Source organism: Zalophus californianus, chromosome 16 (assembly GCF_009762305.2).
Source record: "Zalophus californianus isolate mZalCal1 chromosome 16, mZalCal1.pri.v2, whole genome shotgun sequence".
NCBI classification, from domain to species: domain Eukaryota; kingdom Metazoa; phylum Chordata; class Mammalia; order Carnivora; family Otariidae; genus Zalophus; species Zalophus californianus.
The window spans coordinates 11,723,466-11,751,176 of record NC_045610.1 but is presented as its reverse complement, the minus strand read 5'-3'; the positions used below and the strand labels follow the sequence as shown (position 1 = coordinate 11,751,176).

General features: G+C 60.5%; 1 protein-coding gene across 1 annotated transcript in view; it reads left to right on the top strand.

Annotated features, from left to right (window-relative positions):
* Nucleotides 1-27,711, top strand: part of MYO15A (myosin XVA) — a 50,546-nt gene that overhangs the window by 9,093 nt on the left and 13,742 nt on the right. The window contains exons 7-55 of the mRNA XM_035724614.1: nucleotides 2,458-2,463; nucleotides 2,785-2,888; nucleotides 3,028-3,091; nucleotides 4,004-4,117; nucleotides 4,577-4,738; nucleotides 5,872-5,985; nucleotides 6,377-6,435; nucleotides 6,528-6,651; nucleotides 6,921-7,016; nucleotides 7,443-7,574; nucleotides 8,019-8,144; nucleotides 8,858-8,935; nucleotides 9,709-9,857; nucleotides 9,974-10,019; nucleotides 10,208-10,332; nucleotides 10,641-10,758; nucleotides 11,018-11,193; nucleotides 11,646-11,730; nucleotides 12,420-12,473; nucleotides 12,570-12,651; nucleotides 12,738-12,868; nucleotides 13,358-13,453; nucleotides 14,485-14,720; nucleotides 16,216-16,397; nucleotides 16,729-16,801; nucleotides 17,020-17,211; nucleotides 17,527-17,687; nucleotides 17,799-17,893; nucleotides 18,453-18,579; nucleotides 18,804-18,871; nucleotides 18,946-19,023; nucleotides 19,160-19,340; nucleotides 19,453-19,585; nucleotides 19,919-20,024; nucleotides 20,169-20,241; nucleotides 21,393-21,514; nucleotides 21,755-21,814; nucleotides 22,279-22,354; nucleotides 22,684-22,799; nucleotides 22,890-23,008; nucleotides 23,821-23,962; nucleotides 24,594-24,705; nucleotides 24,794-24,868; nucleotides 25,360-25,538; nucleotides 26,146-26,261; nucleotides 26,523-26,595; nucleotides 26,887-26,959; nucleotides 27,228-27,301; nucleotides 27,544-27,626. Coding sequence (XP_035580507.1) covers nucleotides 2,458-2,463; nucleotides 2,785-2,888; nucleotides 3,028-3,091; nucleotides 4,004-4,117; nucleotides 4,577-4,738; nucleotides 5,872-5,985; nucleotides 6,377-6,435; nucleotides 6,528-6,651; nucleotides 6,921-7,016; nucleotides 7,443-7,574; nucleotides 8,019-8,144; nucleotides 8,858-8,935; nucleotides 9,709-9,857; nucleotides 9,974-10,019; nucleotides 10,208-10,332; nucleotides 10,641-10,758; nucleotides 11,018-11,193; nucleotides 11,646-11,730; nucleotides 12,420-12,473; nucleotides 12,570-12,651; nucleotides 12,738-12,868; nucleotides 13,358-13,453; nucleotides 14,485-14,720; nucleotides 16,216-16,397; nucleotides 16,729-16,801; nucleotides 17,020-17,211; nucleotides 17,527-17,687; nucleotides 17,799-17,893; nucleotides 18,453-18,579; nucleotides 18,804-18,871; nucleotides 18,946-19,023; nucleotides 19,160-19,340; nucleotides 19,453-19,585; nucleotides 19,919-20,024; nucleotides 20,169-20,241; nucleotides 21,393-21,514; nucleotides 21,755-21,814; nucleotides 22,279-22,354; nucleotides 22,684-22,799; nucleotides 22,890-23,008; nucleotides 23,821-23,962; nucleotides 24,594-24,705; nucleotides 24,794-24,868; nucleotides 25,360-25,538; nucleotides 26,146-26,261; nucleotides 26,523-26,595; nucleotides 26,887-26,959; nucleotides 27,228-27,301; nucleotides 27,544-27,626 — 5,366 coding nt within the window. The remainder of the gene's footprint in view (nucleotides 1-2,457; nucleotides 2,464-2,784; nucleotides 2,889-3,027; nucleotides 3,092-4,003; nucleotides 4,118-4,576; nucleotides 4,739-5,871; nucleotides 5,986-6,376; nucleotides 6,436-6,527; nucleotides 6,652-6,920; nucleotides 7,017-7,442; nucleotides 7,575-8,018; nucleotides 8,145-8,857; nucleotides 8,936-9,708; nucleotides 9,858-9,973; nucleotides 10,020-10,207; nucleotides 10,333-10,640; nucleotides 10,759-11,017; nucleotides 11,194-11,645; nucleotides 11,731-12,419; nucleotides 12,474-12,569; nucleotides 12,652-12,737; nucleotides 12,869-13,357; nucleotides 13,454-14,484; nucleotides 14,721-16,215; nucleotides 16,398-16,728; nucleotides 16,802-17,019; nucleotides 17,212-17,526; nucleotides 17,688-17,798; nucleotides 17,894-18,452; nucleotides 18,580-18,803; nucleotides 18,872-18,945; nucleotides 19,024-19,159; nucleotides 19,341-19,452; nucleotides 19,586-19,918; nucleotides 20,025-20,168; nucleotides 20,242-21,392; nucleotides 21,515-21,754; nucleotides 21,815-22,278; nucleotides 22,355-22,683; nucleotides 22,800-22,889; nucleotides 23,009-23,820; nucleotides 23,963-24,593; nucleotides 24,706-24,793; nucleotides 24,869-25,359; nucleotides 25,539-26,145; nucleotides 26,262-26,522; nucleotides 26,596-26,886; nucleotides 26,960-27,227; nucleotides 27,302-27,543; nucleotides 27,627-27,711) is intronic.

The window sequence follows — 27,711 nt, the reverse complement described above, 5'->3', positions numbered from 1 at the left end:
TGCAGTTTAAAGGGCAGCCAGCGACTTGCTGAGGGACCAGATTGGGGTGTGAGAGAGGGGATCGGTCCAAGGGCAACCCCAGGCATTTGGCCTGAGCCATAGGCCGTGCAGAGCGGCCATTGGCTACATGGGCAGGGCTGTGGAGAAAAGGCGGGTAGGAGTCTTTTCTCCTGAGGAGTCTGCTGGGCGTCCCTATAGAGATGGTGGGAAATTGGTGGATACACCATGAGCCTGGAACTCAGGGAAGGTGAGGCTGGAGGCAAAGGCCCAGCAACTCAGACTCCAGAACCTCCCTTTGCTCCAGGTGGGGCTTTCAAAACCTCTAAGTGTAGACTTCTGGGAGGACTGGCTAGGTAGGCAGGGAAATGTGTGCTTTGAGCCCTCCTACATCCAGGTGCTTTAGATATGGCGTCACACTAGAGCCACCTAGCAGTCCCAGGAGGCAGGTACGTTTGTGTCCATTTATGGACTGGGAAACTGGGGTCTGGGAAGGGAGAGCACTTACCCCATGTCCGGAAGTGTGGGGGCAGAGGAGTTGGGATCTGAAGCTCAAGGCGGAGAGCAGTCTTGGCAGGGGTCAGGGAGGACGGTCAGAGTAGTGGGGTGTGGCTGGGTCTAGGGCTTTCTGTGCCAGGCCTTCTGTAGATGTGAGGATGGGCCTGCCAGATGCAATGCTGCGGGCTCATTTCCTAGCTGCCGCTCTGCCCTGCTCCCGTAATCTGGCAGTCCTTACCTAGGGTCTGTTTTAGGTATGGCTGGATCCAGGGTCTTAAACGATGTCCCTTGTTTGGGCGCATCCTCCCCATCTAAGGGCATCATTCTCAACCTCTCTCCCATCGATCAGCAAGATAGTGCCACAGTGTACCACCCACACCTCCCAATGTGCCCAGAAAAGTCTCAGGGTCTCCTCCTGTTGGACTGGTTTGGGCCACGCGTCCTCACTGGGCCCAGTGGTGCCTCAGTGGGCCGAGGCCCAGGCCACAGGCTCTGCCTCTGGGCTGGGAATGCGACAAGTGTTCCCCGGGGGTGGAAGGTGGCTGGATGCTGCCCAGCCCAAACCACAGGCTATCCCCCGACCTGCAGGTTGAGCGGGAGGGCCCCACGGGACCACATGTTCACCCGTCCAGCCCAGCAGTCCTCTCCCCAGCCCCCGGCTGGGCATTAGGGACAGAGGAGTGGCTCACTCCACACTCAGACGTCCGCAAGGGGATTTCAGACTAGGGGGTAGCATAAGCCGAAGTCCCGGCAGACCCCAACTCACTGAACAACCACGGGCCAGCTCCCACTCTCGCCCGGGCCTCAGTCTACTCCTTTGTATGATGGACATAGTATTTCCTGGGCTAAATGGGACCAGGAGCGTGAACAGATGGAGGGAACTGGCACCTTCCCCAAAGTAACATTTCTGCAGAGAGCGGGCCTTCCCTGCTTCTTGCCTGAGAATTTATCCCGAGGAAATGACTCAGCCCGAAAACGCTGTGTACACAGATACGTGCATGCTTGGCGCAGTGTGATGATCTCTCTCTTGGACTCCGGAGTCCCCGGGCACACTACCTCGCCTTTCCGAGTTTGTTTCCTGATCTGTGCAATGGGTGCATCAGTACCTACCTCGCAGGATGGTTAACAGCTATATAATTAGGGCAAAGGGTCTGGCACGCGGTGGTTGCCTAATACACGGGAGCTGGGACTGGCTCTGGCTTGGGCAGCTCTGCGGTGCGAAAACGCTGGTCCTCATGTCATCCGTTCAGCAGATGTTGTTTGAGGGCCTCCGATGCTCCTGGTCCGGTGTAGATGCTGGGGACCCAGAGATTGCACACAAAGATCCTTACCTGTGGAGGCTGACCTTCTTGGGGGGCTGTGGGTTGGGGGGGGGAGACTGGATAATAAGGAAGTGAGAGGATTTGCCAGCAGAGGGCTACAGAAGGAGAGAGCTCTGGTCCAGAGGCCGGCGTGGGCCTGGGTGGGTCAGGTGGGCCATGCGTGGCGAGGGAGGAAAGTAGGGGAGAAGGGACCAACCAGGAGCTTGGCTGTGCAAGGGCTTGGCTTTGAGCCTGAGTGACGTGGAAGCCATGAGGGGAAACATGACCCAACACAGGTTTTCAAAGGACCCCCGGAGGGAGCAAGGCCAGGATCAGGAAGGCGGCTCCTCCAGGAGCCCAGGTGATCGACCAGCGGTGGTGGCCATGGGGATGGGGTAAAGAGAACATCCCCAGAACCTTTTGGCAGGTAGACCCAGCAAACTCCCACACCCTGGGGTCACACTGCAGTCTCCAGGCCCAGACAGCTGGGGTCTCGACGGTTCATGGGTTTGCTCTCACCTGGCAAAGTCCCTGCCTACCCCAGTGGCCCAAAGGTGTTGGTGGTCCCTGGCATCCTGGAGGGAGAGAAGGGTTCAGTACTACAGGTGACCTGCTTCTGTTCTTGTTCTTTCCTCTTCCTCTGTCATGGGTGCTCCTGAAGATAAAGGTACTTGGAGTGTGCATGTGTGCCTCTGTGTGTGTGTGTGTGTGTGTGTGTGATGGCAGGATGGGCAAGAAGGGGCATCCAGCGGCCTGTCCTGGCTGGGGGCTGGGAGAGGGTAGCTGTGGCCTGATGTGGGGGTTGACAGCATGAAGGGTGTTGGGGGGCACTGGGGAGACCCAAGGATTCCACAAGGAGCCCACCTGCCGTTGCCCCTCACAGAGGGGGTCCTCGGGGAGGTCCGTGTCTGCGAAAACCTGGGGGTGGTCCTAGCTATGCTCCCTACTCCAGGCCCCCAGAACAATTCCCACATCTTCTGGGGTCCAGATCCTGGAGGCAACACCCCTCTTGGAGTCCTTCGGTAACGCCAAAACCGTCAGGAACGACAACTCCAGCCGCTTCGGGAAGTTTGTGGAGGTCTTTCTGGAAGGGTGAGTGGGGCGGTGGAGGGAGGGGCCCCGCAAGGCCTTGCGGTGCACCCCATGTCCTGGTGCAGGCCCTCAGCGCCCACGCCAGCCACCCCACCCACCCACCTACCCTGCACAAGCTGACTGTGCTCCCCCTCCCCAGGGGCGTGATTTCTGGTGCCATAACCTCCCAGTACCTGCTCGAGAAATCCAGGATTGTGTTTCAGGTGGGACAGGCCCCCACAGGCCCCCTCAGGCCCTCGTGTGCTGGGACGGGCTGGGGGTAGGCAGATACTCAGAGCCTGGCACCTGGTGGGGCTGGGGCAATGCTGAATCAATGAACAAGGATGTGTGTCTGTGTGAGCATGTGATCTCCCCTCCCTCACCCCCTCCAGCCACACTGGCCCTTTCTTGTCCCTGAAACACCAGCCATGATCCTGCCTCAGAACCTTTGTACCTACGATTTCTTCCCTCTGAGCACCCCTCCCCCCAGACACCCACGGGACCCAACCCCTCATCTCCTCCAAGTCTTCCCTGAAATGGCACCTGCTCAGGGAAGCTACCCCATTTAGGATGAAGCCCCTCTCCACCCCACCAGAACCCCCCAAACCCCTTCCCTGCTTTTATTTCTCTCCAGAGCACTCTGTTCTGTCGGACATGTCTATTTCCCCCAGCGGCTTGCTGGGTGTCTATCTCCATAGCTCACAGGTGGGCTCCAGGAGGTCGAGGGCCTCCGTGTCCCTTGTTCCCCACTGGATCCCAAGGGCCTACGACAGGGCGTGGGGTGCAGTTGGCGCTTAGCCGCCCCGGCTGAGTAAACCATCAGGAGGCCCTGTGTGTGCACAGCTGCGCCGTGGACACAGCACGCGTAGGTGTGAGTGCCCGGTGTGCACCAGAGAGGAAAGGCTACCTTTCTCTTATTCCTCCAAACAAAATTAAATCCTGACCACCGTTCCAGGGCTTCTCCGCCCCCGGCCCAGGCCCAGTCGGAGCCAGGCTGGGGACTCACTCTTCCCAGGTGCCCGGTCTCACCTGTATCTGTATGGGCGGGCACACCTGGCCTTGTATGTGTGTTGGGGGCTCATCTAGGTGGGTGGCTCCCTTCTCTGCACCCACCCACCCGCCCACCCACCCTACAGGCCAAAAACGAAAGGAACTACCACATCTTCTATGAGCTGCTAGCCGGGTTGCCCGCCCAGCTGCGGCAGGCCTTCAGTCTGCAGGAGGCTGAGACCTACTACTACCTGAACCAGGTGAGCACTGGCAGGCAACCAGGGGCCCCCCAGGCCTGGCAGCCCTGCCCCATCACCCTGGGCAGGCTGAGAGAACCAACTCACGGTGTCCTAATAGCCTGTGAAGGTGATGGGGCGTGGGGGACACGACTTTGGATTTAAAGTGTCTCATCACGACAAGGGTGACAGGCATTTTTAGGGTCCAAAGTGGGGGGAGAGGAGACCTCCCTGACTTCATTTCTCCATAACCTAGAACAAAGCTAAGCAGCCTGGAGTTATGGCACTTCCCCTTTTGTGCCTCAGTTTCCTCATCTGTGAAACGGGGACAGCACAAGACCACTTTTTAGGGATATAGTGGCGACTAGATGAGCGGACATATATAAAGCGCTGGATCAGGGCCTGCCTCCTGGCCCGTGGGGGGGGAACAGAGCTGGAGTGCCTGCCCAGGATCCCTGACCCACGGCCCCTGCCCTGGGGCAGGGCGGGAACTGTGAGATCTCAGGGAAGAGTGACTCCAACGACTTCCGCCGGCTCCTGGCTGCTATGGAGGTGCTGGGCTTCAGTGGTGAGGACCAGGACAGCATCTTCCGCATCCTGGCCTCCATCCTGCACCTGGGCAATGTCTACTTCGAGAAATATGAGGTGAGAGAGCCCACAGCCTGCCGTGGGGCCCTGGCACCCTCAGGACACAGGTTATCTCCTCAGAGGCTTGGGGGCCACGGTTATTTGCCTTTCCGGGTACGCCAGGGGCGTTTCATTTGTTCTCTCTCCCCCCCCCCCCCCGCCCCCACCATTGAGGTCACTCCTCTTTTTTTCTTATTGATGTATGAGAGCTTTTTACATATGAAAAGGAAACCAACCCTTTGTCCCTGATGGGAATTGCCAATACGTTTTCTGGCTTGTCATTTGTATTTTGATTTGTATCCAGGTTTTTGTTTTTGTTTTTGTTTTTTTTGGTGTTTTGCTTGATGGTTGGTTGGTTCTGTTTTGGTTTGATTTTTTGCCATCTAGATTTTTCAGGTATTTTATTTATGAATCTTAAATAAATTTTAGATTTTGTATCATTTTTAGAGAGACACTTATCTCTCTAAAGTTGTAACAGCTTTCTCCCATCGTTTTTTTCAAAACTTTTTGTGGTGTGTTTGTGTGTGTTCACATTTAATCTTTGGTTCCTCACAAATTTATCCCCGTAAGGTGTGAGGTAGGAATGCAATTTCTTTTTTTCCATATGATTATTCAGTTACCCTAATCCTGTAATTGGAGAAATACAAATTTATCATTTGTATTACTATGTACTAAGTTCTCACGTACGTTTATGCCTAATTCCTGATTTCCTGTTGTGCTTCATTAAACTACGTGTTGTGTGTCTATCTCCACACTGTTTTGTTTGTTTAAGATTTTATTTATTTATTTGAGAGAGAGAGAGAGAGAGAGAGAGAGAGAGCACGAGCAGGGGAAGGGGTAGAGGGAGAGGGAGAAGCAGGTTCCCTGCTGAGCAGGGAGCCCAACCCCAGGCTCCATCCCAGGACCCTGAGGTCATGACCCAAGCTGAGGGCAGACACTTAACCGACTGAGCCACCCAGACGCCCCTAAAATTCTCTACGGTGTTTTAATTATTGTAACTTTATAACGGGTTTGACTATCTTGTGGGGTCCCCTTCACTCCCTTTCTATCTCAGAATTTTCCTGGTTTTTCTAGCCTGTTTATGTTTTTTTATATGAACTGTAAACTGAGTTATCTAGTTTAAAACACACTGGTGTCGGTATTTGGCATAGACGGACGCGCAGGAGACGGCCTCCGTGGTGAGTGCCCGGGAGATCCAGGCCGTGGCCGAGCTGCTGCAGATCTCCCCCGAGGGCCTGCAGAAGGCCATCACCTTCAAAGTGACCGTGAGTCGCCGGGGCCCCGGGGTAGGCGGCTCCCTCCACCTCGAATGCCGTTCCCTTTCCTACGTGTACTCATCCTTCAAGACCTGATGCAGGCGTCCCCCCATCCAGGGAGCCACCCGACCCCTGTCTGGGTCATTACCTCCCCTGGGCTCTCACAGCCCCTGGCCCTTTGTCCCTTCCCAAGGCTGATCTCCCTGGGTCTGCCCCTGCCAGCAGCACAGCCAGGCAGAAGGGGGATGAGTGTGTCCTGTTCTGCCCCTGGCCGGCTGTGTGCTTGAGACCAGTCACACCATCATCCTGGCTCTCTTCTCCATGCCCCCGCTAATCCTCCGGGGGCTTCCTGGAGGTGGCGGCCAGCCCGCTGTCATTCAGGGGCCTCATCCCTCCCCAGGAGACAATGCAAGAGAAGATCTTCACCCCGCTGACCGTGGAGAGTGCCGTGGATGCCAGGTGAGGCCTTGCTCCGCCCCGCCCGACCCCCCAGATCCCTGCCCCCCACCCCCGCACTGTGCCCACCTGCCCCAGCACCATCCCTGCTCCAGAGACGCCATCGCCAAGGTGTTGTACGCGCTGCTCTTCGGCTGGCTCATCGCCCGGGTCAACGCCCGGGTGTCCCCACGGCAGGACGCGTTGTCCGTCGCCATCCTGGATATCTATGGCTTCGAGGTAGGGCTGCACGGGTGGGTGAGGGGCAGGGGACATACAACCTCATCTCCCTCCCTTCTCTGTCGACAGCATACACAGTCATCTGCCCCTGCTCTCCTCCCCTCTCCTTCACTCACGCACAAGCACTCCCCGAGGCCACGGAAGGCCGGGGCGGCGGGCGGGGGGGGGGGATATTGGGCGGCCGGGGCCGGTGAGCGGGGCCCTGGGTGGGGACATGTGAGCTACTGGCCAAGGAGGGAGCAGGCCCAGCCTCACCGCCCACCTGGCAGGACCTGAGCTTCAACAGCTTCGAGCAGCTGTGCATCAACTATGCAAATGAGAACCTTCAGTACCTTTTCAACAAGATCATCTTCCAGGAGGAGCAGGTGTGCGGAGCCCCCCTTAGCAGTCCTGTCCCCTCCTGACTGGCCGGTGGGCCTCCTTGGAGCCAGACAGGATAATGCTGGCTCTTTAAGGGCAAACCGGGGGTGATCAGGCGGAGCGCCGGGAAAGGCATTCTAAGCCAAGGACCAGCACCTGTGAAGGCCTGTGCTCTGGACGGGGAAGATGCTGGGTGCTGAGCCGACAAAAGCCCTCTTGGGGGCGGGGCGTGTCCTTCTGCCCTGCTTCAGGGCTGTCCCCGGCGGAGGGTGGGACAGGGCTCAGAAGTGGTTCGTGTTGCCCTCCTAGGGAGTGAGCTTGCTGTGCAGGCAGAGGTGCCCCTGGCCGGGCCCCTTCAGATGGATCCCGCCTGGGAGGCAGGGCGGGTGGGGCCTGGGCAGGGTGAGGGGCTGAGCGCGTGACACCCGCAGGAGGAGTACATCCGGGAACAGATCGACTGGCGGGAGATCACCTTTGCCGACAATCAGCCGTGCATCAACCTCATCTCACTGAAGCCCTATGGTATCCTGCGCATCCTCGATGACCAGTGTTGCTTTCCCCAGGTGAGCCACGGGCGCTGTGTGAGCCTGGTCAGGTGGCTCAGCATCTCTGAGCCCCATGTCCTCATCAGGCCTAGGTCCTGCCTTCTCTGCTCTGGCCTGGGGGACAGGAGCTCAGGGCACCCAACCTGCCATTCACGACCTGGGTGATGGAGGCTGGATAGGGGGCTGTGGGTGTCCAGAGGAGGGTACCAGCCTGGGAAGTCACAGAAGGCTTCCCGGAGGAGGTGACCTTGAGGTTGGGCCTCAAACTCTGATTGGAAGACACAAGTGGGGGGGGAGTCTACTTAAGCCTCCCCACCCGGGACAGTGGGCAGCCGGAGGCGGCTGTGATTTGCTCCTCCCCAGCGCTTGCCGGGAGGCAGTTCAGGCTGGAGGATCTGCCCCTAGCCCCGGAACAAGGTGCCCAGGTCCCCCGCCCACCCTCTGACCCCCGCCTGCCTGCAGGCCACAGACCACACGTTTCTGCAGAAGTGCCATTACCACCACGGCGCCAACCCGCTCTACTCCAAGCCCAAGATGCCGCTGCCCGAGTTCACCATCAAGCACTACGCAGGCAAAGTCACCTATCAGGTGAGACCCGGGACAGCCTGCACGGCCTCTGGTGCCACAGTCCCTGCAGTTGGAGACCGAAGCACAACGGGGGCTGTAGACACTCCCCCCTCGTTCTAGTTCTGGCCCCCTGCTGATCCTCAGCTGTGTGACCTTGGGCAAATTGCTTTCGGGGCCTATCTCTACGACATCTGGAAAATGGGGATAATGATAGTGCCGGTCTCAAGTGGTGAGTGTGGAAGCCTAGGGCTACAGTGGGTGATAAAGAGTAGCTGTTATCAGTAATGATGCAGTCACTCTGTTATCTCAGACACATTCCTGCCCTGGAGGTGTCTCAGGCCAGGATTCCAAGCCTCTGTCTCCACTTAGGCCTTGTTTTCCTCGTCTGTAGGACAGACACAGGACAGTGTCCTCCACTGAGGATGGGGGCCAAGACCCAGACTGTTTATGTGCCCCCCTCCCCAGAGGATGGGAAGCGTAGTGGGGGCAGAAGGGGAGGAGACCACAGCAGGGAGAAGGGTCCAGTACCTCCTAGGACAGATAGGGAGATAGAGGCCTGTAGGGGCAGGGCCAGGGTCCCCCAGCGGCTGGGAGCCCCTGACCCACTCTAGGGAGGAAGGGAGGTAGGAAGGGAGCAGACAGGCTGATGCACACTGGGGTATGTTATCTGCCTACCCTGTCCCCCAGGCTGTGTGGGCTCCAACCTAAGCTGCGCCCTTGTTCCCCCTTTGCAGGTGCACAAGTTCCTAGACAAGAACCATGACCAGGTGCGCCAGGATGTGCTGGATCTCTTTGTGCGGAGCCGGACACGGGTAAGCAAGCCCCGTCTCCTGCTACTCTGCACCCCGCCCCCCGCCAAGCACCCAGCCCACCATCAGGCCTCTCTCGCAGTCCAGGAAATGGGGCGGTCCCCTAGGTACCCAGGTGCTGGTCCTGCCTCTGGTGCCCCCTAGCTCCAGCCAGGCTCGGACCCTGATCTCAACCCTAACCCAGAGTCTTGCCTTGCTCTGTACTTTCTCCCATTCCTGGTCCTGCCCCTTGAAGGGTCATGCCCCTGGCCAGCCCCACTGGATCGCCCTGCCTGTCCCCTGGCCCATCCTGGCCCTGCCCACCCAGCTGTGCCCTGCCCTGTCCCCTCACTGAGCAGTTCTCCCAAATAGCCCTGTTGTTCTCAGTCACTCACCCCATTCTCTGGGCCCCCACCTTCTTCTCTGTCAAATGGGCACCCTCCTCCTGAGGTCATTGCCAGAGTTCATGACCGTGTGTGCAGGAGGCCACCTTGGGGCCAGGTGCACAGTCAGACTGAAGAAAAAAAGTCAGCCCGACCATGAGACAGGTCCCTTGGAAGGTGCTGTGCACCCTGACTTGAGAGGTGTGTAATCCAAGAGGACAGCGGCCTTGCAGAGAGAGGGCAGGGGCCCAGGGAGGTAGTTTTCTTATCCTTCTGGTTTGGAGATTTGACTCTTTTTGTTTTTAACGCCTTTTGTCCCCCCACCAACCTCTGTTTCCTCGTTTCTGTCTCTCGGCCCCCTACCCCCCTGTGTCTTCCTGTCTCTTGGTGCCTCGCCCACTGCCCCGGCCTCAGGTGGTGGCACACCTCTTCTCCAGCCACACCCCACAGGCTGCCCCTCAGCGCCTGGGCAAGAACAGCTCTGTCACCCGGCTCCACAAGGCACACACAGTGGCCGCTAAGTTCCAGCAGTCACTCCTGGATCTGGTGGAAAAGATGGAGAGGTGAGCATGCAGGTGGGCGGGCACCCAGCCTCACCTCTGACCCACCCCACAACCCGCAGGGGTAAGCACTTCCCTTCTCTGGGGCCTCACACCGCCCTCCTCCCACCCCCGTGCAGGTGTAACCCCTTGTTCGTACGTTGCCTGAAGCCCAACCACAAGAAGGTATGTGATGGCTGAGGTCCCTGGGAGAGTCAAATCCTCTTCCCCGTGCTGTGTGACCTGGGACAAGTGGCTGTGCCTCTCTGGGCCTCCATCTGCCCGGCCCACTGTGGGGACTGTTTGTCATTGCTAGTGCCCGTGGCACATGGGTGGGCCAGTGTGCAAACTCCCTATCTGGGCCCTCCTTACAGGAGCCAGGCCTCTTTGAGCCAGATGTGGTAATGGCGCAATTACGCTATTCGGGGGTGCTGGAGACTGTGCGAATCCGCAAGGAGGGCTTTCCAGTGCGCCTGCCCTTCCAGGTGTTCATCGACAGGTACTGCAGTCAGGGTGGTTCCTGAGCTCCACAGATCCTTACCCAGCTCCCCCATGACCCCGGGAATACAGAACCCAGGCAGGACGGAGCTTGCCATGCACAGTTGCTCAGGTTGTGTACTACACAAGATCATTACCTGCTGGCTGTCACAGAGCAGATATATTTATTGTTCCCCATTTTTTTGTAGTTTTATTGTGTGTGTGTGTGTGTGTGTGTGTGTGTGTGTGTAGATTCCAGAGTAACTTTAAGCTATTATGACAAGTTTCCAGCAGATGGCAGTAAAGTGTCGTATTCAACTGAAACCACAGGTACCGCTGTCTAGTGGCCCTCAAACACAACCTGCCAGCCAGCGGGGACATGTGCGTGTCGGTGCTGAGCCGCCTGTGCATGGTCATGCCAAATATGTACCGCATCGGTGTCAGCAAGGTGAGTCCCAGCCCACATGGCTGCAGCCTCTGGAAGCCTCAAGTTCAGGGGCTTCAGAACTCGAGCCGGTGCAATGAGAAATGCCCCGACTAAAGACTACCGGCCCAGAGGCAGTGCAGGGGAGCTTGGCCAGTGGGAGGCTAGTCCTGTCTCTGGCCCTTTGCTCGGGCCGTTCCCACTGCCTAGTTCCCCATCTCTGCTCCTCCCACCTCTCGGCGCGCAGCCCGTCCGTGCCTCACCGCCCGCCTCCCCTCCTCAGCTGTTCCTCAAGGAGCACCTGCACCAGCTGCTGGAGAGCATGCGAGAGCGCGTCCTGCACCTGGCAGCCCTCACGCTTCAGCGCTGCTTCCGTGGCTTCCTCATCCGACGGCGGTTCCGCTCACTGCGCCGCAAGATCATCCTGCTGCAGAGCCGGGCTCGGGGCTACCTGGCCAGGTGCGGGGCCCACATGGGGCAGGACTCGCAGGCCAGGCCTGAGCTGGGGTACTAAGCTCCCCGTCCCGGAGGCGTGCAAGCTGAGAGTCGGGCCTCTGCGGGAAGGATGTTTGGACTCTCTCTGTCTGTGCGTTCAGATGTCCTTCCCACCTAAGCCCCTGGCCCTTGTGATCTTTCCAGCCGAGAGGGGCCCCAGGCTGCGTCCTAGGAGCCCTGGGACGACAACCCGATGGGACGCACGTGCTCCAGGCCCTGCCACTTAATTTGCTGTGTGGCCTTGGCCAAGTCACTGCCCCTCTCTGAGCTCCACAGGGCTCCCACAGTGAACCCTGGGCGCCGACGCTCGGGCCTGGCTGGCGTGGGCATCTCTGCACCTTGGCCACCCTGTGATCCCAACCCCTGCCCTCCCCACCCCCCTCCCCCCCAGACACTTCTTTCCGCCCCACCCTCAGGCGGCGGTATCAGCAGATGAGGCGAAATCTGGTGAAGTTCCGGTCCCTGGTGCACACGTACATGAACCACCGGCATTACCTCAAGGTGCAGGCCCACCCCTCGCCCTGCTCCCGGGAGCCAGGCAGCAGGGGGAGGGGGGAGGCACTTAGCATCCAGGAGGGGCCTGTTGGCCTCACACCATCTTGGGTTCCAGTCCCCACTCTGCCACTCGCTAGCTGTGACCTTGGCCTTCCCTAACCTCACTTTCCCCGCCTACCCCTGGGGTTATGGAGGGGCTTCTGCGAGAGGTTGCACGTGGAGGATTTGGCCTGTGCTGGGTTCCCGGCGGGGCCTTCGGTAGTCGGCTATGATGGAATTTGTCGACCTGAGTGGCACTAGATCTTTGGTTTTGCTCTTAACTTAATGCCCGTTTTGGCTTGTTGTCATATAAACCAGCCACCAGAAAGACAAACGTAGTCCCCAAAGCCTTGAAGAACCCCCTGTGGCTTCTACCGAAGGCTTTGTGGAGCCACAGAGGAAGGGACTCTGTCACGCTGCCCAGAAATCCCCCTGTATTTCCCTTTCCCCGAAGTATTACTCCCTCTGCCTCGTGTCTCTGTCTCTTTCTCGCTCTTTCTCCCTCCCCTTCCCGTTTCTCTGGCCATATCTTTGCCTCCTCTCTGCCGCCTGGGAGGCCTTGTGCGAGCCGGCTCGGGCTTCCCCCCCCCCCCCCCGGGGGCCTGCCGTCGCCTCTGCCCACCATTCCCCCGCCTTGACCATCTGCTCTCCTGCAGCTGAGGGCAGAGCGGAGGCTCCGGGCGGAGGAGGCGCGGCTCCGGGAGCTGGAGGTGGGTGCGGGCACTGGGCAGCTGCAGGGGCAAGAAGGGAGGCTGGCAGACGCGACTTGTCGCAGGCCTGCCCCTCACTCAGCGCTGTCCCTCCAGGAGCTGAGCAAGCGGGAGGTAGTGGCCGTGGGGCACCTGGAGGTACCCGCTGAGCTGGTGGGACTCCTGCAAGCTGTGGCAGGTCCGTGAGTGCTGGACGCTGTGTGGGGGCGGGCACAGGCAGGTGTGGGAGTCTGGCCCTCATGCCCCCCCCCCGCCTCCCCACAGGCCTCAGACCAGCCCCGGTGCCCCTGGTGGCCCCTGTGCGGACCCCCCGGCTCCAGGCCGAGCCCCGTGTCACACTGCCCCTGGACATCAACAACTACCCCATGGCCAAGTTTGTCCGATGCCACTTTAAGGTAAAGGCTGGTGTGGACCCACGCGGCCCTGGCCAGTGGGCACTGACCGATGAGAACTGATACTGCTGTCAGCCTGGGCCAGGCTCCTGGCCATGCCCTGTGCTGTGGGGTATGAGCCCCTGAGGTGCTGGATCATGAGGAGCCTGGGGGCTCCAGGGGAGGGCTGGACAGAAGTGGGGGGCCCTCAGGGGCTTAGGAAGTGGCCGTTTGCCCACCAGTTGGAACTATTTCAGAAATTTAACAACCGCTCGAGCCACAGGACATCATCCCGGCTCTCATTTTGGGCTCTCCAGGGTGCTCAGATGGTCTCCACCCCCAGCCTGCTGACGGCCAGTGTCTGCCCCGCTTCAGGCCTCAGTATCCCCATCCACCCGCTGGGGAAAGGAGCCCTTACCTCTCTGGCTCTGCCCCTTCCTGGCACAGAGCAGTGGATCCAGATGTGCCCACGAGCCCCAGCTCTGGCCCCACGGCCCCGCCCTGTGCCCGCAGGAACCTGCCTTCGGGATGCTGACGGTGCCCCTGAGGACACCCCTCATGCAGCTGCCAGCAGAGTGCCATGCAGAAGCCGTGAGCGTCTTCAAGTTGGTAAGGGTCTGCCCAGGCCACCGTGGAAGTCTTAGGCCGTGAGCCTCCTTGTCTTGCCCTCTGGGTCGTCCCCTAGCCCAGGCCATTTAGCCCAGCCCTCTTCTTTGGAGGGAAGACTTCTGGAGAGGGTGGGGGTAGGGGGATGGGATCTGGGCTCCTCTCTGGGCTAGGGCTAATCCCACTTTGAGGATTGGAAGCCTTTCTTCTCCCAGCCGTCTTCCTGGCAAAGAGGCTGCCCCAGAGCCTCTGTGGAGCTTCCCAGCGACACCAAGAATAGATCCAGGTCCTCTGCTCGAGGACTTCCTAGTCCGAGGGAGGAGGCAGAGCAGACCTGACCAGTGACGACTAGTGTGGACAGAGGTTAGGCACAGAGGCCAGGAAGTCTAACTGGACCCCTAATCCAGTTCTGGACAGAATCAGAGAGGGCTTCCTGGTGGGAGGGTGGGGGGTGGACATTTGAGCTAGACTGGAAGGAGTCAGACTCTGCTAACCAAGACAGAGGGAAAAGGCACAGAGAGAAGAAAAAGTTGATGGAGTCAGAACACATCAATTGATGAAAGTCGGAAGGGCAGAGGCAAGAGGGGGTCCCAAGGCCCTGTCTGCCAGATCCAGAACTTGGATTTCATTCCACGGGCCCTGGGGAGCCAAGGAAGGTGCTTCTGAGGGAGGCGTGTGGTCAGATATGAATGTTAAAAAGCACTCTCTGGGGCCTGGATGGAGCAGGAGGTGAGGGGCTGGCTCGAGGCCAAGGATGCAGGGAGGGGCTGGGGCTGTGTCGGGATAGCTCGTGGAAGCTTCATGAGCAGGAGAGAAAAGTCAGTATGCACTTTGGATCTCGACTTTCTCATAGTTGGCACAACCCACCTGGTCATTTGGCACAGGGTGTGGCAATTTTATTGTAACCTGGGGGGCTGTTATATGACCTTTCCTGGGGCATGTGGGAAGGATGTGAGGGGGTGCATGTTGGGGGTGGTGGGACCCTGGCAGGAACCACCTTCCAAGGGGCCCAGGAGAGTCTGTTTGTGGCCCAGATCCTGCGTTTCATGGGCGACCCCCACCTGTACGGCGCCCAGGAAAACATCTTCGGGAACTACATTGTGCAGAAGGGGCTGGCGGTGCCCGAACTGCGGGATGAGATCCTGGCGCAGCTGGTCAACCAGGTGTGGCGCAACCCCAGTGCCCACAATGCCGAGCGAGGCTGGCTCTTGCTGGCTACCTGCCTCAGCGGCTTTGCACCTTCCTCGCGCCTCAGCAAGTACCTGCTCAAGTGAGTGGAACCGGCCAGGGCCAGGCCCTGAGGATGGTGACACTGGCGTGAGCCCCCCCCCCCCGCCCCCCGCCGGGCAGGATGTCAGTGGTCAGGCCGAGAGTGAGGTCTCTGTGCTTGCAAGCTCGGGCATCGGGACTGGTCAGGGGCTGGTCTCTCCGTCTCCACCGGGCTCAGAGCAAGAAACAAGGGCAGGTCTTCACTCTGGAGGGTAGGGCTCAGGAAAAACCTGGTAAAGGACTTGCAGAGCTCAGAGGACGGCCAACACCAGGGTCTGGGGAATTTGGGGAAAAGGTGCTGACCTCTCACATCACGGGAGTAGAGCCAGGTGGTTAGGAGTATAGACTCTGGACGCAAGAGGGTCTGGGTTCAAACCCCAGCTCAATCTCTAAGATGCCAGAAGGGCTATGAGAGGCTAGCTCTTGTCAGCATCTTGATGATGTGGATGATGACAACGATAATGATGTCCCCCTGCTGGGTGAGAAGGGTGATTTGCAAAAGAAAGGGCTCCGGCAGGCCCCGGGTGCAAAGCCCAGCTCTGATACTGCCCTGCTGCATGACCTGGGGCAAGTCACTGCCCTTCTCTGAGTCTCTTTCCTCACCTGTAAATTAGGATTGGTAACAGGACCCACCTTACAGGGGGGCTGTGAGCCTCAGAGTGTCCAGAGCCTCACCTGGGCCCTGTGCAGTAGGTGGGCAGCCCAGTGGGTCAGTCTTGTGAATCTGGCACAGCAGGTTAGGACCACTGCCTTCCTGTCTGGGACTTCCTGTGGGCACAGCTCTGGGTTCCCTCTTGTGGCCACCGGCCACCATGGGCCTGCTCCACTGTTGCTCCAGCAGCAGGGAGGGAGCCAGGGAGCCAGGTATGTGCAGTACCTGCCCCTGGCGGGCATCAGTCTTGTTGGACTTGGGCCAAGTTGAACCCTCATGTCCATCTCTTGTATAGATGAGAAATTGGAAGCAGGCTCAGAGGGGGCAGATGACCCCCTGGGAGGCTTGGTGAAGGGGTGGAAAACAGAGTCTTCCAGAGTCCCAAGTTCTGGCCCATACCCTGCTGCAGCTCCCACCTTGTCAATGACATTTTGCTCCAACAAGCTTTGGTGGGCCTTCCTGGAACCTCTTTGGCTTCTCCTTGGACCTCGGTGGTGGCTTGAGATACTTCTCGCTAGGCTGGGACCCTTTCAGCTTAGTCCTGGGACTCTGGGATAGCCTGAGATCTTTTTTTAGTCTAGCCTCAGAACTCTGGGGCTCACCTGAGGCCCTTTTAGCCTAGTCCCGGACCTCTGGGCTCTCCTGGGACCCCTTCAGTATCATCCCAGAGCTCTGGACTATAGCCTGGGACCCTCCTGAGCTAGCCTCAGAGCTAGGGCCTTCTTAGCCTGACCTTAGAGCTCTGCGCTAGCCTGGGCCTCCCTCAGACTAGACTTAGAATCCCCCTCTATCGCGGGCTAGCCACAGATCCCTCTTCATCCTGGCTCCAACTCCCGCCCGTCAGGTTTGTGTCTGATTATGGGCAGAATGGCTTCCAGGCTGTGTGTCAGCACCGTCTCATGCAGGCTATGGGCCGGGCCCAACAGCAGGGCTCCAGGGCTGCCCGCACCTTCCCCCCGACCCAGCTCGAGTGGAGAGCAGCCCAGGAGAAGGCCAGCATGGCACTGGATGTGGGCTGCTTCAATGGTGAGCTGTCCTCTCTCCACCCGTGCCTGCCTTCGGGCACCTCCTCCCTCTGTCCCTCACGGAGGGGCAGCTAGAGTCAGCAGGCCCCAGTATGCCCCAGGGATCAGGGGAAGCTGGGGAGGGGCCCTCTGGGTGTGGCTCAGGAAAGAGGTCAGCATGTGGGGGCAGGGGCTGGACCTGGAATGGGGGAAGGGAGCTGGGGCAGGGAGGGTGCAGATCCAGGGTCCAGGACAAGAGTGGGGGAGCCTGAGAACGCGGTGCAAGCAGGGAAATAGCAGGACTAAGGCCGCAGATGCATCCTGGCTGAGCCCAGCACCTGCTACTGTCCCAGGCGACCAGTTCTCCTGCCCGGTGCACTCCTGGAGTACGGGGGAAGAGGTGGCCGGAGACATTCTGAGGCACAGGTTGGCTCCTGGCAGGCCCCACCCAGCACACCTTTGTGTACTGGGGAAGGGGGGGAGGGGCGGGAGACCGGACTGCCCACCCCACCCACCCACCCCCCCGTCACCACCATGGGGTCCACTCTGGTCATGCTTGGGGTCTGGCTCATGTTCCACGGTTTCTCCGGGCAGTACCTGTTGGCTCCATCTCTCATTTCTGCCCCTCCATGTGCTGTCACCAGGGGCCTGGCAGATGGCTGGCGGGGCTGGACAGTGGCCATGAAGAATGGAGTCCAGTGGGCAGAGCTAGCAGGCCATGACTATGTGCTGGACCTGGTGTCCGACCTCGAGCTGCTCAGGGACTTCCCGAGACAGAAGTCCTACTTCATCGTGGGTGCAGAAGGGCCCGTGGCCAGCAGGGGAGGCCCCAGAGCGTAGGTGGCTACCCGGGCCCTTCAGGCAGATGGCCTCTCCTAGCACACGGCTTTTCTCGCAGCTGCTGGTTCGGAGCTGAGTTCTAAACCTAAGCTTTAAGTAACCTCTACAGCCACCGGGGGGCTCATGATCACAACTCCAAGATCAAGAGTCAGATGCTCCGCTGCCCCCCAGGGCCCCACCTTTAAAGGGAGAGAGTCACCCATTTCCAGAGCCCAGAGGAGAACGTGGTGATGGTGGTGGGGGTGGGGGTGATTCTGGGAGGGCCATGATCTCGCAGGACGTCAGCTGCTCCCTGACCCCCTGCCCTACAGGTTGTTTGGGAACTGCTGGGACTCAGATGAGGACACGCCCACCAGGCCCCAGTCCCAGGGACACGCGCTCAAAGTGACTGACTCCGATGGGTACTGCAGCCACAGCGAGGATGGTACAAATGGGGAGACTGGGGCCCAGAGAGGGACAGCGACCCACCAAGGTCAACCAGCAGTGGCCACTGTCTCTGGTGGGGAGGGATCCTGGGGGCTGTGTGGGGTGATCAGCGGGAGAAAAGAGCTTGGCTTTTGTGTCCCCCACCTCCCCCAAACAGACTCAGGCAGCCTGGGAGAACCCTCTGTGCCCCACAAAGGACTGGACGGCTACCTGGACAGCCTCTTCGATCCTGTGCTGTCCTATGGGGATGCGGTAGGGATGTGGGCAGGTGTTTGCAGACACCTGGGAGCACGTGTGCACCCCGAGTCACATACCCACAGGGTGATGCAGGAGCCTCTCACAGCCAGGGTCGGGGGTGGGGGCATGTCTCGTCTGGGTCTCTCCTGGGGGCCCGGCAAAGGCTGAGGATGTCCTCATGGCTAGAGGCTCCTGGCTGACCCCCGAAGGACCCACAGCTAAAGGTCCAGGGCCCCCCCTCCCCCTCTGGTGGGAGCCAGCCCCCTCAGGCACCCTTGCTCATTCCGGGAACTCCCAGGAGCCCCTCCGTGGTATGATGTGGGCCCTGAGAGGACACAGCGCCTCCCTGAATCTGTTTACTCTCCTGTGGAAGGGGGGAATGGGTTTGCGGAGTTTGCAGGGCTGTGGGAGTACTGACTGTGAGGCCGCATGAGTGGAGGCTGGGCACGGAGCAGACACTAGGCTGGCGGGAGGCCCCGGGGACAGAGGAGGTGGCCGGTGTCAGGTGCCCGTTGCCTTGGAACCTTGGGAGTATGGCGGTGGCGGAGACACTTGAGCCATCTGCTGCCCCCAGGACCTGGAGAAGCCAACAGCCATTGCCTACCGCATGAAAGGGGGAGGCCAGCCTGGTGGCAGCGGCAGAAGCAGCCCTGAAGACCCCCCCAGGAGACCCCCAGAGCCAAAGCCAAAGCCAAAGCCAAGTCAGTGCCTGCCCCCAGGGTGGTTCCAGGGTTGGGCGAGGTGAGGGGGGCTCCTTCCCCTGCTAGGATGGAGGCAGCCATGGGCTGCCTGGTGGGGGTGAGACAGCAGCAGGGTGGGGGTTGGCTAGGGAATTCCCACTTGCCTCCATCTCCCACCCCTTGAGATCCATGCCCTCTGACTTACCTCCCCCCGCCCCCCACCCCCACCCCCACCCCCACCCCAGTCCCAGGCCTGGATGCCTCCACGCTGGCTCTGCAGCAAGCCTTCATCCACAAACAGGCTGTCCTCCTGGTGAGTGCCGGATGGGCTGTGGGAGGTGCCCTGAGCGCGGGGCCTGCCCGGTCACCACCACCACCTCTCCCCAGGCCCGGGAGATGACCCTGCAGGCCATGGCGCTCCAGCAGCAGCCTCTGAGTCCCACCCCAAGGCCCTTGCCCCCGGAGGTGAGCCTGGCCTGCCCAGGTGAGCTCTGTGCTGCTCTGGGGCAGTAGGCCTACAGCCTATCCTGGGCAAACACGGGGTCCCTGAGAACGGGCCGGTGTGTCCCAGAAAGCGCACCCTACGCCCTGTTCTCTGCAGAAACCCCTAGCGCCAGAGGCACGGCCGAAGTTTGTGGGCACTGGACCCCCAGCCAAGCCTGTACTCCCGCGCTCCACTCCAAAGCCTTTGGCTCCAGCCCCTCTGGCCAAGGCCCTGAGAGCCCCCACCAAGCCCGTGGCCGCCCCCATTCTAGCTCAGGACCGGCTTTGTCCAGAAACCAGTGAGTGTCCTATCCCAGCGGGGGTGGCGGGTGGTTCCCAGGACAGGACTGGGACTGTAGCTGTGTCCCCTGTGGCCTTACCCTGTCCCCCACCCCCACGCCTTGCCCACAGCTTCTCCCTGCCCGGATCTGGTCCGGTATTCAACGCTCAACTCTGAGCACTTCCCACAGCCCACACAACAGATCAAGAACATCGTGAGGCAGTACCAGCAGCCGCCGCGGGGAGGCCGGCCCGAGGCCCTCAGGTCAGCTCTGCCCCCGTCCCCGCCGTCCGGGCCTCTGGAAGAGTGGCCTCCTCACCGTATGGCCATCAGCCGTGTGGCCGTTCACCCGGGTGGCAGCCCCCTGCCCAGCCCCCTTCAGGGAGTGAGTTTGCTCAGGCAGAGGGTCCAGGTGAGCCCTCCAGCCAGAGGAGGGCCTAGACGGGTGTTTTCTAGGTTGTGCTGTGTGACCTCAGGCCAGTCTCTGATCCTCTGTGGCTGCTCACGTGTAACGGTGGGGGTGGGGGGTGGGGGAGGAAGTTCCCTATTACAGGAATTTGTGGCTGGGAAGAAGAAACCCCTGTCCGATCCCCGCAGGAAGGATGGCGGAAAGGTGTTTGTGAAGCGGCCAGACCCCCACGAGGAGGCGCTGATGATCCTCAAGGGGCAGATGAGCCACCCAGCGGCAGCATCTGGCAGCCAGGTGGGGGGCACTTCCGGCCCGGGCCCCAGCAGGACAGAAGACAAAGTGGGGCGTTAGAAACTCAGAAACCTGCCGCCCCTGCCGCTGCCCCCTTCCTGGGTGCCCCCTCTTGCCCCCTGAGCACTCTCTTTGTGGTGGGGACAGGTGCCCAGAGAGGCCATGGCCTTGGTCAAGCCAGTGACCAGCACACCAAGGCCATCCATGGGACCCACACCAGGTGAGAGGCCAGGAGGGAGGGAGAGAGGGAGGGAGAGACACGAGGGTCCAGGCGTATGAGTGAGCCTGTGTGAGCACAGGGGAGTCCTGGTCTACGTGTCCGTGGCATGTGATGTGGGTGTGTGTCTGAGGTCCCTGAGCCCACGTGGACCTACTGTGTGCACATTTGTGTGAGGACATCAGCACTTAAATAACACTGATTTCAGGCCAGACCCGTTCTGGCCTCACTAAATCCTCACTAAAATCCTTCAAGGAAGTACTGTTTTTGTCTATACTTTACAGACGAGAAAACAGACACAGAGAGGTGAAGTGACTTGCCCAAGATCACACAGTTCAAAAGTGTCAGACCAGGGATATAAACCCAACCCTCCTAGCCTCACAGTTGGAATCCTAATCTCTATGTCCTCTGCCTCACGGCAACCACAGTGAAGCTTAAAATACATAAATCAGCTCACATCAGGTCCCTGCCAAAAGCTCTCCCGTGACTCCTAGGATGAACTCCAGACTTTTCACTACGGTCTGTGAAACCCTGCATGATCTGCCCACCTCCCCAGCCTCATCCCCTCCCCCTCTCCCGTCGGCACACTCTGTTCTTGGAACACAGCAAGCCCACTTCTACCCCAGGGCCTTTGCACGTGCTGTACGTAGAATGCTCTTCCCCAGAAGATCTTTGCATGCCTGGCCCTCGTCATCATTCAGGTCTTGGCTCAGTGTCATCTCAGAGAGGTGTGCCAGATCACGGAAACCAAAGGACCCTCACAGGCCGGCCCCTAGACTCTTTACTAAGTAGCCCAGATTTATTTCCATCCCAGCTCCTGGAACTGAGAGCTTTATTATGCCTTGTCTGTTCTATCTACATTTACCACAAGACTCAACAGAAGGGCAGGTACTGCTTTGTACTGTTCACCCCCCAGCCTGTAGCACAGACCTGCTGCCTACACTAGGTGATCTATATATGTGTCAAATGAAGGATCGAGCCAGGGTGGAGCTGTATGATTGTGCATGTGCCCTCATGATTGGTGTGTCTACAGCCAGGGGTGTGGGAAACCGCTTCGCCCCAGCCCCTTCCCCGACAAGAGGTCGCCCCCAATCCCCTTCCTCATCGGCCCTCCCTCCCTCACTCATGCCTCTCCGACTCACTGTGCTCCCCAGTGCCGCCTTCGCGGTCGCTGGAGCCCCCTGAAGAGCTCCTGCAGACGCGGCTGCACCGCCTGGTGAACCCCAACTTCTACGGCTACCAGGATGCCCCCTGGCGGATCTTCTTGCGCAAAGAGGTACCTGGCCCGGCTGAAGCCAAGGGAGGGGCTGCAGGGGGGCGGAGCCCTCTTCCCTGCACAGGGCAGGGAGGAGGGGCAGGGCTGGGGTGGGGCACGAGGTGGGGCCTGGGCTAGAGGGAGGAGTCAGGGCCAGGGGTCCTGGTGGTTTGGAGCCCACTGTATCTAGGGGGTGGGTCCGGGTATGAAGCAAAGTGAGGGGACTGTCCCAAGGGCCTCACTGGAGCCCCGATCCCACAGGTGTTTTACCCCAAGGACACCTACAGCCACCCTGTGCAGCTAGACCTCTTGTTCCGGCAGGTGAGGTCTTCTTTTCCCTTTCTGCCTCAGTGTACTCATCAGGGCAATGGGTACATAGACTAGCTGTCTGCAGATTTCGCTTCCGTACTCTCGGATTTGGGGTCCTTGACCACAGTGAGGATGGGAAGCTGTTCTACTGAATTTCCCACCCTCATGGACAAGGTCAGTAAGCCCACAATTTGATTTAACCAGACGCACCGTTTGTCTGAGCTAGGTGGGCCTCAGAAGTCAGATCCCAGCCCCAGCAAGCAGAGGAGGAAGCTAGGGCCCAGGAAGGGCGGCATGGGTTGTAGAGGAGAGGAGGAAGGAGGGGGGCCTTTGTAAATGGGATCTGATTCACACAGATGAGCCCGCTGCTGCAGAAATAGGACCCTCCGCGTTCCCACTCCCACTAGAACAGTCCAGCCTGGGCTCCCAGCTGGGGGAGTCTCACCAGCCACCCGCATCGCGGCCCCTTCCCACAGATCCTCCATGACACGCTCTCCGAGGCCTGCCTGCGCATCTCCCAGGACGAGAGGCTGAAGATGAAGGCCCTGTTTGGTACCGTAGGGGGCGGGAAAGGACACGGATGGGGCGGCCAGCTAGAGTCAGGCCAGTGCTTTCCCAGAGGGAGGTCGGGGCCGACAAACCCAGCCCCGTTTGCCTCCCGGACAGCCCTCCTGGCTCTGCTTCTGGCCTCTTCCGTGGCTAGGTGCCAGGCTGCGTTCAGTTTTGCCTGACGCACAGTGGGGCCCTAGCCGTCCTGTCTGTGTAGACACTGAGAACACGCTGCTCCAGTGCCTTCTTGCCGGGTGTCAGCCTCCCTCCCTGCAATGTGGGCTGGCAGGGGAGGAGGAGGGAGGCTTCTGACCTGACCCGGCATCCCTTAGCCCAGAACCAGCTGGACACACAGCGGCCCCTGGCAACGGAGAGCGTGAAGCGGGCCGTGGTCAGCACCGCACGCGACAACTGGGAGGTCTACTTCTCCCGCCTCTTCCCCGCCACGGTGCGAGCCCCCTGCCGGCCCCCCACCCTCACCCAGGGGCTTCAGGGAGGAGGCTAGAAGACTCTCATGTGTCCCTTATCCCCGCCCCAGGGCAGCGTGGGCACCGGTGTGCAGATCCTAGCCGTGTCCCACACAGGCATCAAGCTCCTGCGGATGGTCAAGGGCAGCCGGGAGGCTGGCGGGCAGCTGCAGGTCCTGCGCACGTACAGGTGACCGGCAGGCGAGACTGGGGCTGGCTGGAGACGGGCGTGGACCGGCAGAGTAGCATCTCCTCCCCCACTTTCCCCAGCCAACCGCCGAGTGCCTACGATGTGCCAGGCTCCGTGCCAAGCCCTTTTAAGCAAGTCCATTTTACAGACGGGGAAACTGAGGTTCGGTGAGAGAAGTGGCTCGTCTCAGGTCACACAGCCAGGAAGCGGATGAGCTAGAAGCCCACTACCCTGTCCTGCCTCTTAGACTGTACCCCAGCCCTGCCCTCCTCACTGCACAGTGGGGGCGTCTGGGTTGTGAACAGCCGAGTTCTGTTGCAGCCGGGAAGGGCAAGGGTGCTCTGGCATAAGACGTCGCTGAGTCCTTGGACCCCTCCCCTGCCAGCAGCCCCTTCTGTTGTCTGTCACGCAAGGACAGGGATAGAGGCTCGCTTATTGGTCGCGTGAAAGCCCCTTGCTTTGAAAGATGCAGAGAATTTGGTCAGTGGGTGAAAGAGATACATTTGTGTGAGCGAGATCTGGGAGGTTGGGTTAAAAAGCAAGCAAACAAAATGGAGCACGGCGAAGGGTAGTGAGGGCTGGATGGAGTGTGGGTTCACAGGGTGCTAGGAAATGAGCGGGAGCCATAAGCGGGATGGGGAGGGGATGCTGCGCGAGCTCCCCGGGTCCCACGGTGGCAGGTGGCAGGGGGCTTGGGTGGAGCTGGGCTTTGGGAGCGGTACAGGGCAGCAGCAGGGCAAGCAAGATGGGTAGGGAGGGAGGCGCCCTCCGGCCAAGGAGCCCTGCCTTCATGCCACTTTCCCGTTCTCCAGCTTTGCGGATACCCTGTTTGTGACCATCCCCTCCCAGAACATGCTGGAGTTCAACCTGGCCAGCGAGAAGGTCATCCTCTTCTCAGCCCGAGCTCACCAGGTCAAAGCCCTGGTGGACGACTTCATCCTGGAGCTGAAGAAGGTCAGGGCCCTCCTCCGGATGCCCCTTCCTCAAGGGGCAGGGGGCGGAGAACAGGGCTCTCCTGCACCGTGGACACACCAGCCGCACCTGCCGGGGAAGCATGGATGCCAGTGTGTGTGTGTGCGTGCATGTGTGTCCACAGACTCTGGTCCTCTTTCAGGCCTTTCCATAGGCCGTGCTGCCTTCCACCTGGGACACCTGTTCCCACTTTTGCCGGCTCCTTCAGAAGCCTTTCCTGATGCCCTCATCACGGGTGTCACAGCACCCCCCTGCCCCCGCGCTCCAGGGCGAGTGCCCCCCTCGGCCTCCCGCAGCCTCCCTTCCTCCCGACTGGGCAGCCTCAGGCCCAGCAGCTGGCCTCAGTGGGGCAGCCTCGGGGAGGAATGGGTTGGCTAGAGCCTATACATGTGCCCCGACGGCCACCTGTGTTCATCGGACCCCTGACTCCAGCCCATTACAAGGCCACCCCTTCGACTTGCATAGCGTCCTTCCCTCTCACACCCACGGAATGGTCCCTCCCCCAGGAGTCAGGGAGGAATGGCTGTAGATGAGAGGAGCCGGGGCATGGCCCCAGGCTTCTGGGAGGAGGGGGATGGGACCGCAGCCCCTCACCCTGCCCCTGGCGACCCAGGACTCGGACTACGTGGTCGCGGTGAGGAACTTCCTGCCCGAAGACCCCGCGCTGCTGGCCTTCCACAAGGGCGACATCATCCACCTGCAGCCCCTGGAGCCGCCTCGAATGGGTCAGGGCCGTGGGACACAGTGGGTACGGGACGGGGATCTGGGCCAGGGGGCCTCCCTGGCGGCTGCTGACATCAGCTCGACCCCCAGGCTACAGTGCCGGCTGCGTTGTCCGCAAGAAGGTCGTGTACCTGGAGGAACTGCGGCGCAGAGGCCCCGACTTTGGTGGAGACCCCCGGATCCCCTCCCAGCCTCCAGTGCTCCCAAACCCGGAAACCCTAAACAGTTCCTCCTGGCTTCATGCACTCACGCTGCACATGCTCGGTGGGGCTTTCTCGGTGCCCCAGAGGGGTCTGGCCTGGCCAGGCCGCCTCAGGCACCTGCTGCGGCCCAGTCAGTTCCTTCTGGTGGCCCCTAGCCCAGACCTCTGTCTGCATATCGGGCTGAGGGGTCTCTGTGTTAGCGTCCCCATGTGTGTGGCCTGGGTCTCTCTCTTTTTCCGAGAGTCTACGAGCACCGTTTTCTACTCTACCTGCCACTGAGGGAATGCCTTCCCTTTCCCTGTGTCCTTGTCTGCAAATAGGCTCCACGGCATGCCTCCCTCACAAGACCCTGGGGCAGGGGCAGGAAGGTGCTCGAGTATTTCCTAGAGGGGCCCCTTAATCCCGAGACGAGACCCCTCTGTTTTGTCTCAGACCCCTTAACCTGCGCCCTAGGCTGGAGGTTCGGGACCATCCACGGGCGCGTGGGCCGCTTCCCTTCGGAGCTGGTGCAGCCTGCAGCCGCCCCCGATTTCCTACAGTTGCCAGCCGAGCCGGGCCGGGGCCGGGCCGCCGCCGTGGCCGCTGCCGTGGCCTCCACAGCGGCTGCGTGGGAGGTGGGCCGCCGGAGGGAGGTGAGACCGGCAGGGCCCGCCAGGGGGCTGAGACAGCCGGTGCAGGCAGACAGGAGCAAGGTCAGCCAAGGGTGTGGCCAGTCCCAGGATAGGGCGAACCTGGTAGGGCTAGCCAGATGTGTGACCCACAGGACGTGACCAGAGATGGTTGGAAGGTGTGGCCAGATGGGGTCGGGATGGTGGGGGTCAGCGGAAGGATTGTGATGAGACCCACGGGGCAGGACCAGCCTGGGGGCCAGTAGGGGTGGGGCCGGGCAAATGGGGCGAGGTCAGGCGTGTGGAATGGAGCTAGCGAGGGGTGGGGTGAGGTAAAACTAAGGAGCGAGAGAGGGAGGATCAGCCACAACCAAGCGGCTGTGGCTGCCAACCCTAGGCTGAGATGGGGGGCGTGGCCAGGTGCCTCAGGGGGCGGGGTCAGCTGGGCCCGTGGGAGGTGTGACCAGGCGGAGGGTGCCAGGACTACTGGGGGGGGGGGGTGGGTCTAGGTGGGTGGGGGCTAGGCCAGCCTGAGAGGGTCTGGGCAGAGTCAGCCTGGGGTTGGGTGTGGCAGCTATGAATGTGACCAAGTGTGGCAGGACAGGACCTCTTAGCTCTGGCCCTTCTGCAGGGTCCCCTGGTCAGGGCTGGCCCCCCTGACCGAGCAGAGGACAGCCTGACGCTCCCCCCGTACTCGATGCTTGAGTTTGCCCAGAAGTATTTCCGAGACCCACAGAGGAGACCCCAGTGAGTGGTGGCCCCACCCCTGGTCCCCACTCTGAGGAAGGTCCTTCTGGGGCTCCTTGCAGCCATCCAAGTGGGGACACCCCACTTCTGATGGGGGGGGATGAGAAACCACCCAGATGTGAGGTCCGCCTGCAGCCTCCGCTTCCGGGAGCCTTCCTGCCTGGTTGACGGACATTGGGTCGAGAACATTCTGGGCGGAATGGGGTTGTAGCCGGAGGCTCAGAGGCGAGACTAGTCAGTAGTGCCTGTCTCCTGTTGCAGGGATGGCCTCAGGCTAAAATCCAAGGAGGGTCGGGAGTCCAGAACCTTGGAAGACATGCTTTGCTTCACCAAGGTGTCCAGCCCCAGGCCTGTTTCCCCATCTGTAAAATGGTCATGCAAGAGCCCCCCTCCCAGGCCCCTCAGGCGAACAGCCTGGTCCTCGGTGGGACCCCTCCCAGCTCTCAGCACCCCGAGGGCCTGATTCCCCCCAGCGGCAGCATCTGTCCCCATTGCCAGACAGGCCTGGCCACCTCTTCTGTGATGTGGACCCTCCTGTCATAAGACGGGAGGCACCACCTGGCCCTCCTCCTTCTGACTTGTCCTTCCGCCGTCATGACACAACCCCCCCCCCCTCCTCTCACAGACCCCACTCCAGGAATCTCTCATCGAGCTCAGCGACAGCAGCCTCAACAAGATGGCCACCGACATGTTCCTAGGTGTGGGGGTGGGATGGGACTGTAGCCAGGGCCCGGGGGCCGGGTGGGATCCGGCACTGTGTGACCCTGCTCCTCTCCCCGCCCCCCGCCCCCGTCCTAAGAGTCTTCCCCTCCCCACAACTCAGACCTGGGGCCCCATTAAAGGAAGAGGAGCCACCAGCTGCCTCGGGCCGTACCCTCCCAGGGATGGACCCAACCTTGGGGTACCCTGGGGTGAGTGGGCAGCTGGGGTGTCTGGTGGCCTGAGTGGGACGAGTGTTTCCTATAGCTGTGATGAGGTTCATGGGCGATGCTCCACTGAAGGGCCAGAGTGAACTGGATGTGCTTTACACCCTCCTGAAGGTCAGTTCAGCAGACTTAAGAGCCGGATGCTCCCTTTCCTGCTTGTGTGGCTCTCGGTTTCCCCATCTGTCAACCAAAGTTGCAGGACATGGCGGGGCGGGGCGGGGGGGGGTACCCAAAAGGGAGTCCATCCTACAGGTGGGGGAAGGGGCTGGGGAAAGGACACCAGGCCTTTCTCCAAGTGCACACCCTGTTCTTCTGTGCCCGGTGTGTGGCACGGGCCCTGGCCTGCCCTCCTCCAGCTGTGTGCGGACCATGAAGTCATGCGGGACGAGTGTTACTGCCAAGTTGTGAAGCAGATCACGGACAACACCAGTACCAAGCTGTGAGTGAGCTGGGCCTTTACCTCTGCCCCCTAGTCCCCATGCTGTGTCCCTGCTCCAGGAGGGGCCGGTGCAGCCTCTCGCCCC